Source organism: Odontesthes bonariensis, chromosome 3 (assembly GCF_027942865.1).
Source record: "Odontesthes bonariensis isolate fOdoBon6 chromosome 3, fOdoBon6.hap1, whole genome shotgun sequence".
NCBI classification, from domain to species: domain Eukaryota; kingdom Metazoa; phylum Chordata; class Actinopteri; order Atheriniformes; family Atherinopsidae; genus Odontesthes; species Odontesthes bonariensis.
Window position 1 is genome coordinate 9,765,896 of NC_134508.1, and position 19,622 is coordinate 9,785,517.

A 19,622-nucleotide genomic window follows, 5' to 3' on the forward strand; every position below is an offset into this window, starting at 1 on the left:
TAAAAAAGGATTAACTATGGAAACATTAATTACATTTCTTTGATATTGTTGCTTCCCATAGCCTCATTCAGCACATTAATTTACAGTCTCAGATAGGGTAAAAAGTTCTAACAAAGGTCAGTGCAGTACCTTATTTTGGCTAGAGCACTAAAATTAGTTAACGTCGGTGCTTTTATTTTGACATGCTGCTGTCCTTCTTGGTTGCTATGCGCTAGCGCCCCTGGTTACCACACTCCCATAATGCATCACTTCAAGGAGAACTTTGAGGTATTTTTTTTTACATTAACTAGCATTAAACTTCAAGTTAACGTGCCTACGGAAATGGCATCTATCGCTGAATAGTTAAAGTAGCTCGGTGTTAACGTAAATGCGTGGAAAACAAACCACATTACATGCAAGCTACGACCTCTAGCTTGTGGTTAAAAACAGCCTTTTAGCTTCACGGCTAACGTTAGCCTCTGAGTTTCAGAGCCATGTTTACTAACAGCATCCAAAGCATACGACAATGGAACTCAAAGCCTCTAGTTTAAAGACTAATTAGTAATTACTGTGTCATTTGAAAAGGGAGAATTAGTTAATTATTCACGGGAGCTTCGTGCGGTGAATAAATATTCGAACTTATTGTCCAGCTATAAAAGCTAACAATAACGTAGTGACGACAGACCATAGAAACGGAGTCTAAACTCGGAGTTTAAACCTTTTTTCACCAGGTATATGGATGCAGATAAAAGGCAGCTGTGAAGCTTGACCCTTGTTAATAATGGAGAAAGAGCAGCACAACACCGTAATCTTCAATGCTTCAAAAAGAGAGCTGTTTACAACGAGTAATGGATACAAATCCATGCAGAAGAGACTAAGAGCCCAATGGAAAATTCAGAGGTGAGATGTTTGTGTTTTTGATGTTTTTTTTTAAGTGAAATGTTTGTGCAGTTTGATAAAGAGCTAAAAGATAAAGAGATGTAAAAGAGTAACTGGTAACCTAAGTCATATTTGAATATTTGAATTTGAATTTCCCCCATTGGGGGATAAATAAAGTATTTTTCTATTCTATTTAGGCAGCTGTGACAGAGAAAGTTCACCATCTTTTAATCTCGTAGGCTTTATGTATCAGGACACGATTAGAATATTCTGAAAATAATCTCAAATGAACAACAGGACGACTTATTGCACATTGTCATTTTGTATGCAGAAACTGTCCACCCCTTGATCCTGTAGCTCGTTGAACTACTTTTAGCAGCAATACCTTCAAGAAATCACGTTATCAGTCTCTCACATCATTTTAGAGGAATTTTTGTGCCCTCTTTTTCACAGTGTTGCTTCAGTTCATGGAAGTTTGCAGCATTTGTTTCAGCACAGCTCTCTAAAGGTCCCACCACAGCATTTCAGTCAGGCTGAGGTCTGGACTTTGACTGGACCATTGCTACACCTTGATTCTTTACTTTCTCAGACATTCTGCTGTAGATCTGCTGCTGTGTTTGGAATCTTTGTCCTGTTAATGAGCTAGTTTCAGCCCAGCTTTATCTGTCAGACAGACGGCCTCACATCTGACTCCAGAATACTTTGGTATACAGAGGAGTTCATGGTGGACTCAATGGGCCTCATGCAAGAACATTTTCGTATCTTTATTCAAAATTTAATCTAAATTCTAAATTTTTAGCAATGATAGGGGGGTAAAAATGGGTACACCTTTGCCAGAAATACATATAAACACATATACACAGAGGCGGACTGGGGAGAAAAAGTGGCCTCGAGAACCATCGGTAAATTATCTCGTTATCACGAGAAAACGGAGGAAAATTATGTCGTTATCGCGGGAAAACGGATGGAATAAAATGTATGTATCTATGGCCGTTTAGGGCTTCCGTATGAACTAGTATTAAATAATAGTTGTCCAATAGTAAAGTATTGGTATGCACTCAATAAATGTAATTATTTGCTTTTATCGTTATGGGAACCTCTTGCTGTGCCTTACTTACTGTATCTACTCTATATCTGTAGTCGTATAAGATTACCTCATTCATAAAAATACATTTTGTCACCCTTCAGTATGAAGGAAGAACTCTCTGTGGAGAAATTAAAAGGTGCCAAGCTGTGGATCACTGCAGGCCCGAGGGAGAAGTTCACAGCATCAGAGGTGATGTATCAACAACAGAAAGCAGGGCAGAGGCTTTGGATTTTAGGGAGGAGCTTGTATCATGCTGCCTTTAAAATTTTTTCACACTGTTGTTCCATTTTTATTGCAGCTGGAGGTGCTGAAGCACTACCTGGACGGCGGGGGAAATATGCTGGTCATGCTCGGTGAAGGAGGAGAAGTGAAATATGACACTAATATCAACTTTCTTCTGGAGGAGTTTGGAATCATGGTCAACAGTGGTGCGTACTGGCATGGCTCCCAAAGAGAGCATTAAACATCTGCAGCTCATCCAGAACGCTGCTGCTGGAGTTTTAACCCGGACTAAGAGATCTGAACACATCACAGCAGTTTTAAAATCTTTACTCTGGCTTCCAGTCAGTCACAGAATAGATTTTAAGAGCCTGCTGATGGTTTACAAATCCCAGAACGGTTTAGGCCCAGAATGCATCTGTGATCTGTTCAGAGAATATAAAGCCAGCAGAGCTCTTAGATCCAAGGACTCAGGTCAGCTGGTCCAGTCCAGAGTCCAGACTAAACATGGAGAAGCAGCATTTAGCTGTTATGCTGCAAATAAGTGGAACAAACTGCCAGTGGAGATTAAACTTTCACCAGATGTAGACATTTTTAAATCCAGGTTAAAGACATTTCTTTTCTCATGTGTCTATGCATGAAATATCTTTGAATTTATCTGGACTGTTGCTTGTTTTTAAATTCATTTAAATGATTTTATTTGTTTCTCTTTATATTCTTTTATGTATTTTTAATGCTTCTTCCACTCCCTGCTGTAATGCTTTTATTTTATATGAAGCACTTTGAATTGTTTTGTACATAAAATGTGCTATACAAATAAATTTGATTTGATTTGATGAGCTGAAATGACAGCCAACTGCGAGGATTCCTATTCAAGCTGTTGTTGATCACGTGCTGTGTGTCTTCCTCCTCTCCATTGTCGACGCAGATGCCGTTGTGAGGAACATGTACTACAAATACTTCCATCCGAAGGAGGCGCTTGTGTCCAACGGCGTATTGAACAGGTCCGATACCGTTCCAAGCTGTTTTTCTCATGCCAACGCTGGGGCGTTCTCACCTAAAGATGGGACTTCTCTGTCCTGAATTTGTCAATTAAAGTGACAATTCTCTCCTTTTTATTCAGAGAAATCAGCCGTGCTGCTGGCAAAGTGGTCACAGGAGTCATTGAAGATGAAAATGTTGGAAACAATGCACAGTAAATGATTTACTTTAACATACCTGTTTCCTGCACACTGTCGCAATTTAACTTGAGCTTGAAATGGAGTTTTTCTGTCTTTATTTGATTAGGGCTATCACATTTGTGTACCCATACGGGGCCACGCTGAGCGTGATGAAGCCTGCTGTGGCTGTTCTTTCCACCGGTTCCGTCTGCTTCCCGCTCAACAGGCCCATCCTGGCCTTCTATCAAGGAAAGGTCAGCGGGGTTTTCATCCTCATAAAGTCCATAAGTGTATCCCTGGAAAGTTATGCTGAAAGATCTCTCATTTCTCACGAAGGAGTCTGGCAAACTGGTTGTTTTGGGTTCCTGCCACATGTTCAGTGATCAGTACATAGACAAAGAGGAGAACAGCAAAATCACGGTGAGTCCTTTTTGACATTTAACCCTCATACCTGATTTATAACACAACTTAATTTCTGAAAAGGGACATTTTTGTCCCATTTTAAAACAACCTAAAAACATCATATGTTAAAAATTTTTTCTGCTTTTTTTTGGGTAGATCTTTTATTCCACTTCAGTTCTGATCATAACTACCAGGTTTTCAATTATTTTCAAAAATTTAACCCTTTAAATACTGGTTTATATGATGTAAACGCCAATTTCTGTATAAAAAAAAACAACAACACAAAAACTGCTATATTTTCAATATATAGAATGCAAAGTGGAATTGTTGAACGAGGATAATTATGGTCTGGGATATGTCAATGATCAGCAACGACATTGATTTTTGGGGATTTTTAATTTTTTTTGCAATGTCTGATTTAAAAAAAAAAAAAAAAAAAAAAAACTCCTTAATTTCTGAAAAGGGACGTTTTTGTCCCCTTTTAAAACAACCTAAAAACATCATATATTAATATTTTTTTCCACTTTTTTTTTCATAAATCTTTTATTCCACTTCAGTTCTGATCATAACCACCAAGTTTTCAATTATTTTCAAAAAATTAACCCTTTAAACACTAGTGTATATGAGGTAAACACCAATTTCTGTTACAAAAAACACACACAAAAACTGCTGTATTTTCAATGTATGCAATGCAAAGTGAAATATTCTATGGGGGATTATTAGGTCTTGGATATGTCATTTATGAGCTACAACATCAGTTTTTAAAGCTTTTTAATTTTTCTGCAATGGCAGATTACAGAAACGGCTCCCATGGACATCCATTATAATGAATGCAGCATTAGACTATGGCACACACACACACACACGCACGAACACACACACACACACACACACACACACACACTGAAACCTGTTTGACCCCAGTGATGTTATGAGGTCGTCAGACTGAGAGGGGGCTCTACTCAGATATTATTGTTGTGGGTGTCTCATAAAATACCAAAATGGGGGACCATATTTTGTAATATTTATTCTCAGATCCCCGAATAGTGTATCTGATCTGTCTGCCTCATTTCATTCCAGGATGTTGTGCTTCAGTGGCTGATGACTGATAATATTCAGCTGAATCAGATTGATGCAGAAGATCCAGAGGTGTGTGCACGACTGAAGGAAGGTTGTCAACAGCAATTGTTCTGACTTAGCTCACATCCACATTTTCCTGATCTCTTTTGCTCCCAAGATCACCGATTACACCATGTTGCCGGACACAGGGTGCTTGTCCGAACATCTCAGAGTGTGTTTGCAAGAAGGTGATGAGAACCCAAGGGACTTCACCTCCCTCTTTGATATGTCCCTGTTCAATTTGTCAACCGACACTTTGCCTCAAGTCATAAGGTGAGAATGCAAAATAAAAACCCCAAATCCAAAAAAAGATGGGATGCTCTGATATATGTGAATGCAGCGAACCACAACGCTGTGATTTTTACTCATCATAAACCAATGTTTTATTGACAATAATAAAAAAAAAAGGTTGGGGCAGCAGGACCATTGTTACCACTGTGTGGCAGCCCCTCTTCTTTTAACAGGGTTCCAGCTCCTCAACAGCGTCTTCTTTGTTGTGTTTTGCGGATGTTCCCTGCTCAGCCCGGACGATGGTCTAGTCCACATTTTTGTCTGACCACAGAACAGTTTTCCACCTCGTTTTAAATGAACTTTGGCCCAGAGACGATAGCTACGTCTTTGGATCATGTTCACACGTGGCTTCTTCTTTGCACCGTGGAGCTTTAATCTGCATCTGTTGATGGCACAATCAACTGTGGCCACATGCAGGGATTCCCTGCAGTGTTCTGAGCCCACGCAGCGATTCCCATTGTTAGCTCGATTCTTTCATTGGAATCTCAAGTTAAATAAAGTGTTTATTGGTGGTCACACGTGAAGTATATCAGCGCTGGGCTCAGTGGAACAGAGCTCCCGCAGGAAATCCGTCAGACCGAGCCTCGATTTCCGGGTATATTTTGTATTTATAGCCTCATTATTTCACTTTGGTTGGACTCACACTCGACCGAGTATGATTGGACATGAGTAGGTTCAACATGCTTCGTCATGTTCTCTGGATCAGCCAAACAATGTGTGTGTGTGAATCTTGCACCTGCTTTCCCAGGCTAATTGTTTTGTCTCACTATGCCTGGATCATTTAAGGTCATCATTTATAATGTCTAAGAACTAAGCCAATTTTAACACCATGACAGGATCATGCGCTAATTATTTTTGTTTGTGGCTCTTCGCTCACAGAGATGTCTCCAGATTCTCTGCATCTTTTAACGATTTTACTTATTGTGGACGTTGGAATATTCAAAGTCTTCACAATTTTTCACCGAGGAAGAGTCTGAAATTGCTCCTAAATCTGATGACAGAGGTTTTCATCCGATTTATGAATCTGCCCACATTCACTGTAGAGAGACTCTGCCTCTCCAAGGTGCTCTCTTTGTAACCATGTAACTGACCTGCTGCCAATGATCAAAATAAGTTCCTCCAGATGTTTGGTGTTTTTTTTGTACCACTCACTTCTTCTTTTGAGATGTTTCGCTGCCATCAAATTCCAGATGAGCTCATATTTTTTCGTGAAACAGTCAAAATGTCTCCCTGTCCACGTCTGATATTTTCTATTTTCCTTTTGTGAATGAAATATTGGTTGATGAGATTAGCAAATCACTGCGTTCTGTTTTTTTTTTTGTTTTTTTTACATTTTCCCCATAGCTAAAACCTTTTTCCCCTCTCTGCCTCAGTGCCTATAAGCAGCTTAATGTGAAAAATGAGCCACTCCAGCTGATCACGCCGCAGTTCGAGACTCCTCTGCCTCAGCATCAACCCGCTGTAAGTGTCTGTATTTTTTTCCACATCCATAGAACTTGTGGAGTCATATGCAGCCGGTATATGAAGAGGGACTTTGTGGAAAATGTGCTTAAAAAAGCTTGCAAGTTTAAATCCAGTGACGAACGGTTTTGTCTTTCAGGTCTTTCCCCCTGCTTTGAATGATTTGCCTCCTCCCATGCTGGACCTGTTTGATCTAGATGAAACGTTCTCGTCTGAGAAAGTGCGCCTCGCCCAGCTCACCAATAAATGTATGTGCGACGCTTCACTATATACAGACACAAACAGTTGGGCTGATTTGGAAAATGCAAAAAACAGGGATTTATATATAATTAGGGCTGGGCAACGATTACAATATTTAATCTAATTAATCACGATTTCCCTGATTAATCGTGATTAATTGCATTTGTACACAAAATCCAAAAATGTATTCAAAAGTAGTGTATAGCTTTTAGCATTTAGTTTTATTTGAAATGTGCTGCCATATGAATGAAAATGCCATAACATTTGTTGTGCAAACACACTTTTAACATCAGCATCTTTCTGTAGTTTTTATGTAGAAGCCTCGCTCCACTGTCTGTTTCCTTGAATGACTTGCTACTATCAGTTGTGTGTTTTGCCTTTAAGTGATATTTTAGACTGGAACTACTACGCTGAGAAGACAATTCAACTTGGCAGTGTTTACAGATGACTTTGGTTCTGTCGACTCCGCCGTCTGGAAGAACTTTAAAATGAAAATGGCCGAGTAAAAGTTCCGTACCCTTCTCCATGTTTGGTGGATCCACCAATTACTTTCTTTTCCGGTTCCACAGCAGACAGCAACAGACTTTTACAAAATAAAAGCCTGTGAGCAACAGACTTACAAAATAAAATAAATAATAATAAAACAGGTGGTCCGTGGCGTAGTGGGTTGAGCCGGCGCCCCATGTACAAGAGGCTATAGTCCTCGCTGCAGCTGGCCCCGGTTCAAGTCCCGCATCGGACGGCCCTGTGCTGCGTGTCGTTCCCCCTCTCTCTGCCCCCTGCGCTTTCCTGTTCATTAAAGGCACAAAAGCCCCCCAAAATCTTTGTTTTTTTAAAAATAAAAAAATAGATATAATTATTATTTTTTTTAATAAAATAAAAAATGCGTTAAATGCGTGATAAAATGTTTATGGGCGTTAAATAATTAATGCGTTAACGCGATAATAACGAGTTAACTTGCGCAGCCCTATATATAATATTAGATTTTTCTCCAATCTAAAAAGCAGAACACCAAAATAAATAAAGCAAATCTGGAGGTGTTTCAGTGCATTTAGGCAGTAAGCCTTACAGTCATTTATAAATAGCTGATAAATAGCTGATTTAACCACCTGGGGAGGGGAAACTTATTAAACTCCATGGTATAGAGTTGCACAGAAATAAACTACAAAGAAAAGAAAAGCCTGATGTTAACATTGTCCAGAGGCTGCGCCATCTTCTCTGGGCTCATCTGGGATGCACCATCACACAGTGGCATTGTGGTCAGACCAATAAGTAGATCTTTGTAGGATAAGAATGGACGCCGTGTGCAACAGACTAAAAAAAAACAAAACTAAAGCAATATCAAGATTGTTATCGGCAAAGAGTCCAAAAGCCAGGCTCTGTGGTGGTATCAGAGGTCTTAGCAAAGCTCAATTGCACATCAGTTCACTGACATTTTAGAGCCGTCACAACTTTTTCAGATTTTATGCATTTCCTGGTCAATTTTAGAGGAAATTTTTTAATTTTTTAAAGTGTGCAAATTTAAAGGGTTTCCTTTTCACAGGCACCGATGATGATCTTGAGTTCTATGTGCGCAAATGTGGGGAAATTTTGGGCTTGACGCCCAAGCTGGATAAAGAGCAGAGGGATGCCAAGCACATCTTGGAACACATTTTCTTCCAGGTCGTAGAGTTCAAGAAACTCAACCAGGTACGAGTGATATTTAAAATCCACTTTGACTGCATCAGCCTCAGCGTGCACTGACCCCCTCCTTCTCCTTCCCTTATAGGAACACGATATTGACACAGAGGGCCAATTCGCTCCATTGTGATTGGAACCAAAAACCTGTTTAGTGTCATAGAAAGTTAAACTTCCTGAGACCAAGGAAGTTCAAGAAAATGGTCATGAAGTTTTGGGGTGGTGTTTAAACAGACTGCAACCCAAACAGGAGTCTGTGGTATTCAGTAGCTGCATATGGTTGATTTCCCCCCCATCCCATTGCTTGCATTTCATTGTTGGAACACTTAAAAGTTAATTGTACTCCTTTATTAGAACATTCTCAAATTAAAAAGCTCTCATCATTCCTCTTAATGTTTACATTAAGAGTTATTCATCCTCGTTTGTAATTTTCGAATCACGTACAGCTCCAGACTCCAGATTTTGTCCTTTTATCTTCCAACATTGTTGGCGTTCAGCGAGCGTTCTAGCCCCTTTCCAAATTGGGCGGAAACTTCCAGTGAACGTTGTTTCGGACTCCGCATTTGCTCCTGAGTGCTGGACTCCATGTTGAAACTGGGGCTCTCCGGTTTGATCAGAGACACATCCCATGAGATTTGGGAGGCAGTGAGGTCACTGTAGGACTGGTCAAAACAAGTAGAGCTTTGGGGATTTTGAACAAGTATGTGAGGAGTAGAGGACTTTCCCTGCAGAGGTACACTCAGGCTACAACCGTCAGGCTCCTGAGCGTTGGAGCTGTAAAGGGAAAACCCCAGACAAGGAGAAACGGTGTCCGACGAGAGGCAGATACACGCCCGGCTGTCAGATGTGTCATTCGATGCCTTGGATGTGGACAGTTGTTCCAGAGACAAAGCAGACAGCAAACTCTGCTCCCCAAAAAACTTCCTGTCAAACTCCGATGGAGATGAGCAGTCAAAGCTCTTCATATCTAGAGGGCAAAAAGTTAAATATCTTTAGGAATCTGCTCTTTTCGTTTGTTGGAAATCAAACAGTCTGTTTACAGATAGAGGCCAGCGGTCTTACCTTTTATGACGAGCGCTTTCTCCATTGTGTTTCTGTACCATTGCGTCCCTCACCTGCTCCAGGTGGGTTTTAAACTGCTTGTTAATTGACCCAGCTGGAAGCTGAGCAGGTCATCAGTCTGGATTAAGGAGGCGGCATGCAGTTTTGCTAAAGTACAACTGCATTTTTTTTTTTTAGCTGTGATTACCTTTAAAAAAGTGTTTGATAAAGGTTTGTATAAGCTCTCTGTATTTATCTGGAGACGAGAGTTTGTTTGTAAAGATTTATTGCTTCAAAGAAATAAAGGGAAAAACTGTGTCTTTTTAGATTTTCTGGACAAATTGTGGACAAATAAAAGTAGAACTACAGCTAACATCAGAGATGGGGACTCAAGTCACTGTGACTTGGACTCGAGTTGCTGTTTTGATGACTTGTGACTTGACTTGACATAAAATAAAATACTTGAGACTCGACTCGGACTTGGAAGTTAAAGACTCGGCACTTGACTTGACTTGAGACACGATGACTTGAATGACTTGAGTGTTAAGCATCTAGCATAACTTCGAAACTTGTTCGTCATTTGAAGATCCATTCTGACCAGTAAGTGCTTGTCAAATTAGCTAATATTATCCTGTTAGCCTAGTCGATAGTTAGCTAACGTTAGCTTGATATGATACGGGGTGGACAGGTTGGACACATTGGCCAATGATGTTTACTGACAGTTACTTATATCTTGTCTTTTCACTTTATTAAGATCAGATTCTACAGGTAAAATTGCCATTATAAGGTGACTTGACTTTTACTTGACTTGACAAAAAATTACTTGAGACTTGCACATGTGTGACTTGGTCCCATCTCTGGCTAACATACACTCATTATGGATTACTTTTTTAAAAATATCTCAGTGAGTCAAAAAATTGTTTTAAAAAATGTTTTATTTATTTATTGTTTTATTTATTTATTTGGATAAATAGAATAAAAATGCCCCTCTAAAGTTCCAATAGTTAAGGGTTGTATCTCATATCCCCCATTTCAGTTTCCAGAAGTCCCAAACATGTTTGATTTTCAGTCACATAAAACTGAGAATATTTGGTATGCCTAAATTTCACCCATTTATTAATTTATTGTGTTTTTTTTTTTTGTCTTACACAACAGTTCAGTACTTGAAAATGTTTTATTTTGGAACGTCCCGTCGGAGGTTTTTCCTTCTTCCGGCACGACCCAATGCGCACATCTAGTGCGCACGACGTCACTGCCCTGGCTTCTCTACGGAGAAGGGCGCGAGATAGAAATTGAGGAGCGCGGACAGACAGGGCGCTCCGCTGCAGCTGTTTACGGGCCATAACGTCTCAGTTCGGGCTCCGCGCCTTCACCACCACCGGCCACTTTAAACAAGCGCTAAACTGAAGATATAAACCCGAATATACGAGCACATGACGTGTAGCGGCGGCAGCGAAAATCAACGTCTGAGCGTAAACAACAAAAACAGAGGGAAATGTCTTGGTGGCCGCGCGGGTAAGAAATTTGCTCTTTGTGTGGATTAGTTGTCCCTCTGTCAGAAACTGGAGTGTCATGAGGTGGTTAAAGGTTACCTAATAACTCGACAGTTTTTATAAAGACATTCCTTTGACTGAGGTTAAATGTTACACGTTAAGCTTTGCCCTACTTTTTTTTTAGGACTGACTCATGACTGCCGCCCTTTTCCGTTCTCGGTGGACAGGGTTCAGGATTTCATTTTACACCCTCTACACTAGGTTTACCCACACCAGACAAAACAAAAAGTTACTGATCTAATCTTAGCTGTCTCCCAAACTGTCAAAAACGACCGATGACGTGATTATTAGCCGTGAAATCACCGTTTAAACATCAAAATAAACCTGCTGATCAAGCTGTCCTCAGCAGCCTATAAGGGCGGGTGAGGAGCTATAGCTCCTAGCATGTGAACTCTGTCAGCTGTACTCGTGCACATCACAGCTGTATGTTTCTCAGTGAGGATGGAGAAGAGGCCATGCATCAAGATACTGACTCCGATGTGGCAGAGCCGAGGGATGGTGGGAAAGTGAAGGTGAAATGGACGCAGGAAGAGGTGAATGTTGTGGCTTGTCCCAGTGATTGTCATGGAACAATGGTGGCAAACATAAAACCTGCTTATTTCTGTTTACAGGATGAGAAGCTTAAAACACTAGTCCAAAAGCTGGGATCAAACGATTGGAAACGTATCACCACCTGCATACCAGTGAGTCCTATCCGCTTTTCTCATCTTTGTTTCGCCTAAGGGACTCATTTGGCTGTTTTGTGTCCATACGAGTAAGTCTTTCATGTACTTTTGTTTAGAATCACACTGAACATCAGTGTCAGCACCGCTGGTTTAAAGTCTTGGATCCAGAACTGGTTAAAGGTCCGTGGACCAAAGAAGAGGATGAGAAAGTAGGTGGTGTTTTCAGCCTGTAACTCGAGTACAGAATATTTGATGGGAGCAGTGAAGGCGAGATAAACGTATATGATTCTCCCACAGGTTATAGAACTTGTGAAGGTCTATGGTAACAAACAGTGGGCAATGGTAGCCAAGCATCTCAAGGGCAGGCTGGGGAAGCAGTGTAGAGAGCGCTGGCACAACCACCTCAATCCCAGCGTGAAGAAGTCTTCGTGGACGGCCGAGGAGGACCTCATTATCTACAAGGCCCACTGCCTGCTCGGGAACCGCTGGGCCGAGATCGCTAAGCTGCTTCCCGGAAGGTTAATACCGCTATTCTGTTTAAACGGTCACCGTAGAGGATCATGCGAGAACAAACCTGGTTTGTGGGTGTGAAGACGTCCCAGAAAGTTTTTTTTTTGTTTTGTTTTGTGACTATTGACAGGACGGACAATGCTGTGAAGAATCACTGGAATTCCACCATCAAACGCAAGCTGGAGATGGGTTTCTATGCCGGGGAGGTGTTCAGGCCGAACGAACTCGAGGAGCTGTTGGCTTGGGTTAATAAAGATGTGCAGGTGGGCCGTCTCTCCCAGATGTTCCCCACAAAGATGAACAAACTATGAGATGTATTTAGACCAATGTTCCCTCTAAGCTGCTCGCACATTCTCAGCGCACAAGAAAATCTATGCAGCGCATAAAATAAAATTCACCATAAACGTATTAATTAATATCTAATACTAGACCTAATCTAATTAATTAGACCAATAATGTGTTTTTCTGTACCATTTTTCAATGTAACGCAGTGAGTGACAGGTGTTCAGCCAATGATACGATACGGTTTACTTATGCTGTGCAGCCAATCAGAGCATTGATAGTGCTTGCATATGTGCCCATACGCGCCGTGCAGGTTAGCTAGCTAACAACAGTGCGGCGGAGTTAGGAGTGAAGAGACGTCCCTTATCATGGCGAAAAATAACGGGTAGCGCCAGTGAGATATCCACTCACCAAGCCAAAGTAAAAAAGAAATGCGGTTCTTTTAGGATGGAATGGCTGTCTGAGTGCAAACAGAAGAACAAGCGGTGAAACTGGGTGAGATTTTTTTCTTTTGAGTGAGAAAGGTCTACTCTGCAAAACATGCAGGCTGCAACATGACTCTCACATATAACAGATAACATACTACACATCTCATCAACAACAAGATTTTTGTCTTTTTCATTTTAAGTGGGCCAAATCACTTATATTAAAAGTAAACTAATGGAAATTGCTGCTGTGATTTGATTCTTTAAATAAGCCATGTAACTTGCTATGATCCAAGGTTTTGAACAGGTGTGATACAGGTGTGATACAGGTGTGTGGCCACAGCGTGCACATCTGATGTTGCTCACAGTGGTCCTCAGTGTGCTCAGGGAGCTTGTGTGTATGCCCAGACACATGAAAAATTAGAGGGAACATTGATTTAGACCATTTTCCGTTTTTTGGGTTATGTAGGTGACCAGCTGCTCTCAAGAAAGTTCAGACAAAGACGCCGAGCATAAAGCCAATCTTTCAGTAAGCAACCAATCTCTTCCATTTCAAAAATAATGCCAATCTTTTGCTTACTTTGGATAGGTTTAGAGAAGACGCATTTATCACACAACGGCAAGCTTCAGTGAGGGTTGTTGTTGTCCCATCAGTTGCAGGAAACACCAGCTTCTATCCTCGGTGACGCAGGGCCGTCAAAAGCTGTTGCCTCGCCAAAGGCGGACGGCTTGAGCCCCAAAACCGAAGCAGACGCGGCAGGAGAAATGAGCGGCACCTGGGTGGTGGACAGCTCCGGTTTCCTCTCCCCTACAGGCCCGGCACTGAAGGAGGTGTTGGACATGGTGGATGGGGTAAATAAAACCAAAACGCACCTGTGGCAACACAGCATGAGATGTTTTATTATGTACAGATTATAATCTCACATTTAAAGATAGCGACTTGATGTGCAGAAAGAGATGAAAACGTCTCTTCTGCTCCAAGGACCTCGACGGCTGGTGCAACCTGGCAGCGTTCGACCTGCCCGAGGACAGTCCCAGCCCAGAGCGCCACCAGTTTCGCCTGGAGGGCAGCGCCCTGCAGGAGCTGAGCAAAGGCAATAAGGGGGAACTCATCCCCATCTCTCCCGGAGGGATCACACCACCCTCCATACTGACCCGCCACAGCCGGAGACGCATCGCCTGGTCTCCAGATGCCAATCACTCCATGACTCCCAAGAGCACCCCTGTCAAAATCTTACCTTTCTCTCCATCTCAAGTAAGTCCTCACAGTTGGCACTGGTGCCTGGAACAGCTCCCGGTGGTTTATGAAATGATGTTTAGTTATAAGTTGTTGTTGTTTCAAGCATCAGTTCATTTGTTTATTTTAACGGAGTGTTGAAATGCCCTCTTTTGGTCACTTCTGACCGCTGCCGGCTAACTTTTGTCGCTTCAGTTCCTCAACATGTGGACCAAGCAGGACTCGCACGACCTGGAGAACCCCTCTCTCACGTCCACGCCGGTCTGCAGCCAGAAGGCCATCGTAACCACGCCGCTGCAGCGAGAGAAGACGCCGCTCACGCAGAAAGAAAACTCGGTGTAAGTCGTCGCGAGGGGTTGTGGCGACAGGTTTCCTGTCATGGATCCAGTTTGCAAAAATACGCAGATGTAGCACCTCTAACTCTGTGGCGTTTCTGCACCGTCGGCTGGTATCGTAGCCATTCAACCGGTCGTCAGTGTAAAGTTATGAAAAGAGCGCTCGTCGATATTTGTCATTCAGGCGAGTTTGCACAGAACAAACGGTGAGGTGGGACATAAGGTTCTCATATTAGCCTCATTCAGACAGAGCAGTTCTAAGAACGGTCCGCCTCGAATTTCGTTCTGATAACTGTCCTTCCCCAGGGGAACTGTTTCAGGTTGCATTCGCACATGAGTCGGGACCTGATAGAGACTGATGCGGTGCAACCTTCTGCGACAGTGACGTGTTACTTTGGCGCCACATTCAACAACAAAACGAAACAAAACCCGTGAAAAGTAAGGAGAGAAGAAAAAAACACCACAAAGAAGCTAATATGGAGAGCGGGGAGGCCACCGTGTTCATGGTCTGCATGATGGTGATATTAATCATGGACGATCACATCGGGCGTCTAACATCGAGGCTGGAAGAGCTCACAGAGAAAGTCAGGATCGAGCGCAGGCCATACTTTTTCATTTCATGAAGAAAAGAGAGCAGAGCGCCGCAGAAAAAGGAGACCACGTGTGAGTTTAACTTAATAAACACGCGCAGGTTGTGTCCGTGTCGTATGAGGAAACATTTCAGCCGTGACAACATGACAAGTGGCGGAGCTACCGACCACCAAACACCTCCGTCAGATGTGTTCCTATAGAACCCAGAACAGACCCAGCTGAGGAGAAGGAGCTGAAATGGTTCCGAATGTGCGAATGTGGGAAAAAACGGCCCCGTTCCTGAAAAGGTTATAGGAACTGCCAAAGGTTCCTACAGTGGGAATGCGGCTACAGTGACACAGTTTTTTCGTAACCTGTTGTGGGAAGAAGGAAGTTAAAATGAATCCTACCATTTTATTGGTTTGACTAACTGACTGATAGACGTGACAATTTCTCAATGACATCATCTTGTTGCACGACTTTTTTCACTCTGGTATTAATTTCCAATAGATAGCTGTTATTCTTTGTAAGGCGCGGATGAATTGTCGATTTTATTTGCAGGCCTGAAGTATGAATTAGTATTTTAAAAATCGACAGCAACAATTCAGTTGTTAATTGCAATAATTTGTATGACAAATAAGTTTGAGAAGGTGGTCTTTTACTTGTTGGCAAAAGAGCAGCGATGGGACGTTCAGACACGACCGTTTTTGTTTAATAACCGGTCCGATTCATCCGATCATGCGTCACATCACACGAGTGCAGCTGGTCTGACGTGTGGCGAAGCGCCAAATTCGCAGAAAGCAGTGCACGCGTGGAAGGAACTCTGCTCAGATAACTGTGTTCGTCTGGTTCTGAGTCGTGGCTTTCTGTGCCCCTTCAGTTTTGTGACCCCGAACCACAAGTCGGACCTCTGCACGACCCCACGCACCCCGACGCCGTTCAAAAACGCTATGGAGAAATACGGCCCCCTGCAGCCTCTGGTGAGCATGGACCCCATGTTTTCAATACACAGCTGTTCCATCGGTGTCGTTTCTCTTTTCTTTTTCTTTTTTTTCCAAATAACCACGCTTCCTCTCTTGTTTTCGTAGCCTCAGACGCCAAACCTCGAAGACGACATAAACGAGGTCATCTTGAGAGATTCGGGAATTGACTTGGTTGTCGTACGTTCGACCACACCTGAGCAAAGGCGCAAAACAGTGGTAAAAGAAAATCGGGAAGGGGGGGGGTGTAAACTTAACAAAGTATTGCTAATTTAATTTGTAATTTGTAATAGGCTGAACGCATTGATATGAAGGGAGAGAAAATAGCTGTCCTCCACTTGTCCAGTTTCCTAAGTTTCTTTTTAAAGGTCGCATTGCTCACCGTGCTGAAATAATACCAAGTTTTCAGCTCGTGGCTCTTTGGGAATCACAAGCACGTGTTCTTAGACCTGTTTTGAAATCATGTCTGCTTTCACTCAGAAGTTGTTGGGGTTTTTTTGTGTGTTTTTTTTCCAATTCTTTACATCAGCATCGCCCTCCTATGAAAAAAGTGCGGAAATCGTTGGCCCTTGATGTCATGGACTGCCAGGTGATGCCCACATCCAAGCGCAAATCCTTCAAGACCGAAGCCAAACACGGCATCAAGGTAAAGCGTGTAAACGCAGCGATGCGCTGTTCTTTATATCTGACACGTCCCTGATCCTCTGCTTTTGGACTCCTTTCTTTGGCCACTAGGACGAACCGGTGATCGTTTCTCTCAACTCCTCGTTGTCATTCAGCAAGCGGGATGAAAACATTTTGGATCAGGGCTTCCTTTTGGGGCCCAGCGACAGCGCCATATTTCCCAGTACAGCGCCTCCAGTTCCAGTAAGTTCCCCCTTTTTTATCTTTTAAAAAGGGTTTCTTTAAAGTAAATGTATTTTATTTATACAGCCCTTTACAGACACACTGGAAAAAATGCCCCTCCAAAAATAAGTAAAAAAAAACAACAAATACAAGACGTTTTTGCTTGAAATAAGCAAAAAAATCTGCCAATGGAACTAGTGAAAATCGGTTTGTCCAGATTTCTTGAAATAAGATGCGATATTTAGGACTTTTGAGATAAAAGTGATCTTGAAATTAGCTTAAAAACCTCTTCAAATGTCAAAAAAAGCTTGTTTCATATGATATGTGACTCAAAACTATTTGTTTTCAAGACTTTTTAATTTAACAAGATATTCAAGATGTATTGTCTTCAAACAAGTCCCTATATCTGGCTGAATAGTACTTTTTAGGCAGTTGTGTGTATTAAGTGTAATGAGATATTTTGACTAGAAATGAGACAAATATACTTGGTAAGACTTTGATTTTTTTTCCCAGTGCAATCCTTACGGTGTACCAAAGTGCTTTACAGCAGGTAATAAATAAAGAGAAGAATAAGTAAAAACAATAAAAGAACAGTGAAAGCAATAAAATACAACAAAATCAAATAAGATAAAAGTGTCATCATACTACTTGGTGTTAAAAGCAATCCTAAATAAGTAGGTTTTTAGCATATATTTGAAGAGGCCCAGGTCAGAAATAAGACGCAGCTGGACGGGGAGCTTATTCCAGAGCCTGGGGGCAGCTTTGGGAAAGGCTCGCTCACCCCAGGGTTTGTATTCTGACCTGGGCACCTCCAGCAAAAATGTATTTGTTGACCTCAGAGCTCTACCAGGATTGCGGACTGTTAAAAGCTCAGATAAATATGATGGGGCGAGGCCGTTAAGAGCTTTAAAAACAAACATTAAAAGTTTAAAATCAATTCTATAAAGGACAGGAAGCCAATGGAGGGAGTTAAGAACAGGAGTGATGTGCACACGTCTGTTGGTGTTGGTTAAAAGACGGGCAGCAGCGTTCTGCACCAGCTGAAGGCGACTGAGAGAGGAATTTTAAGGAATGAAAAAGAGCCAATCAGTGCTCCACTTTGATCTGAAGCTGTTTTTTTTTTTTTGTTTGTTTGTTTCTTCCTCAGATGTCAAAAGAATGGGAGATGGTTGTCTGTGGACAGACTAAAGACCAGCTCATAATGACGGAGAAAGCCAGACACTACCTTCGCTCGCTCAAATCTCACCCTCCCAGCCGGGCTCTGATTCTGTCCTGAGACCGTCTTCACGCCCGCGCAGAGCTGCGCGTTACCGTTGCTGCCGTTCTCCTCGCTCTCTGCTGGTGTGATCTGCGGTGGGGGAAAGGACTTGTCCTGTGCGTGCTCGCTCAGTCGAGCGTTTGAGCAAACCTACAGCGGTCCAGACGCTGACGGTGTACAGAGGAGCTGTGCTTTTAGATGCACTCTCACAGGCTCTCCTTCACGTTGTTGTTGGTTCTACATGTTAGTAAAGCTAAATGAATGGGGGGGAGGAATGAAAAAAAAAAAAATCAAGACTATAAACTTTTGCTATCACTGAAAAGGCATGGTTTTACATTGCATCACATGTCTGGAATTTAACAGGATTTTTGTACCGTTTTGAACCGTACAAACACTCAAGATAACAACTCCAAATCTTGTTTTATTATGAAGCGAATTCAGTGACGCACTGAAGGAATACTCTTGTTGTTGTAGGATCTGTTTACTGTGTGTATGTTTGTATAATATTTTGCAATACACGTTAATTAGATCCCCCACGTGGGGAGGGGGGGTGGGGTAAACAGTTAAACAGCGAGAGTAATCAGTAATTCTAAAGTTAGCACAGCTTATTAAGATCAAAGGAACAAAGGATGCGGCTGAAGAGTTGTTTTATTCTGCAATAGCCAGGTAGCAGAGGTCTGTTAATGTTAATATCTGATAATGTTATTTGGCAAGTCTGTAAATATTTCGTGCTGAATTTTGTTTTACACATAGGACACTTTGTCAGGCGATGTAATAAAACAACAGTTTGATGTTCTGACTCACTGATCTGATGCGGAGTGTTTTAATAGCTGTTCGCTTGTGTTGAGCTTTGTTTATTTTGATGGTTTGAGTGTTTGTTTGGACGAATAGATTGTTTGTTTTCAAGATATGATGATTGTTCCCACACCATGGCACCATCGCTAATACACCCAACGACTGCAGTCATTTGAGTATTTCTGGAGATGACAGAGTTGTACTGCAAAGACATTTAAAATTCAAATTGTGCTTGTTTGACTCTTATTGAGCATTCTATTCAACAAATTAGGTAGGTTTGTGTTCAAATGTCTAATAAAACTGAGCAATTTAAACATTTGTGTGAAAATAATATCCAAAAGGAAAAAAATCATTTAGGTGAATTTAGAAATTCTTAAAATAAAAAAAAATGTTTTTGTATTAATGTAACTTTCCTTCATTTAATATACAATCATTGTAAATATTTATAATTTTTTTTGAGCTACTTTACTAATTTGAATTTGAATGAAGATGAATAAAGTATTTTTCTATTCTATTTTATTCCAAAACTTCTTTAAACGGTATCATTTCCTTCAGACCCTGAAAATTGGATAGATTTTAAATAACCAGCGTTTTGGACTTTGCACTCCGCA

General features: G+C 41.6%; 2 protein-coding genes across 2 annotated transcripts; both read left to right on the plus strand.

Moving 5' to 3' along the window:
* Positions 1-222: 222 nt before the first annotated feature.
* On the plus strand, positions 223-9,861 carry ift52 (intraflagellar transport 52 homolog (Chlamydomonas)). The gene is made up of 14 exons (XM_075460213.1): positions 223-267; positions 711-879; positions 2,047-2,134; positions 2,244-2,373; positions 3,093-3,168; positions 3,288-3,359; positions 3,452-3,578; positions 3,661-3,744; positions 4,807-4,875; positions 4,964-5,118; positions 6,510-6,597; positions 6,737-6,845; positions 8,381-8,526; positions 8,606-9,861. Exons 2-14 carry the CDS (start codon positions 761-763, stop codon positions 8,645-8,647), a joined length of 1,305 nt encoding a protein of 434 aa, XP_075316328.1. The 5' UTR covers positions 223-267; positions 711-760; the 3' UTR covers positions 8,648-9,861.
* A 969-nt stretch (positions 9,862-10,830) lies between these two features.
* On the plus strand, positions 10,831-19,346 carry mybl2b (v-myb avian myeloblastosis viral oncogene homolog-like 2b). Its single transcript, XM_075462006.1, has 15 exons — positions 10,831-11,070; positions 11,545-11,641; positions 11,720-11,791; positions 11,890-11,982; positions 12,071-12,291; positions 12,414-12,546; positions 13,460-13,519; positions 13,645-13,842; positions 13,973-14,245; positions 14,423-14,565; positions 16,013-16,112; positions 16,221-16,331; positions 16,642-16,758; positions 16,848-16,979; positions 18,106-19,346. Exons 1-15 carry the CDS (start codon positions 11,051-11,053, stop codon positions 18,232-18,234), a joined length of 1,899 nt encoding a protein of 632 aa, XP_075318121.1. The 5' UTR covers positions 10,831-11,050; the 3' UTR covers positions 18,235-19,346.
* The last annotated feature ends 276 nt before the right edge of the window (positions 19,347-19,622 follow it).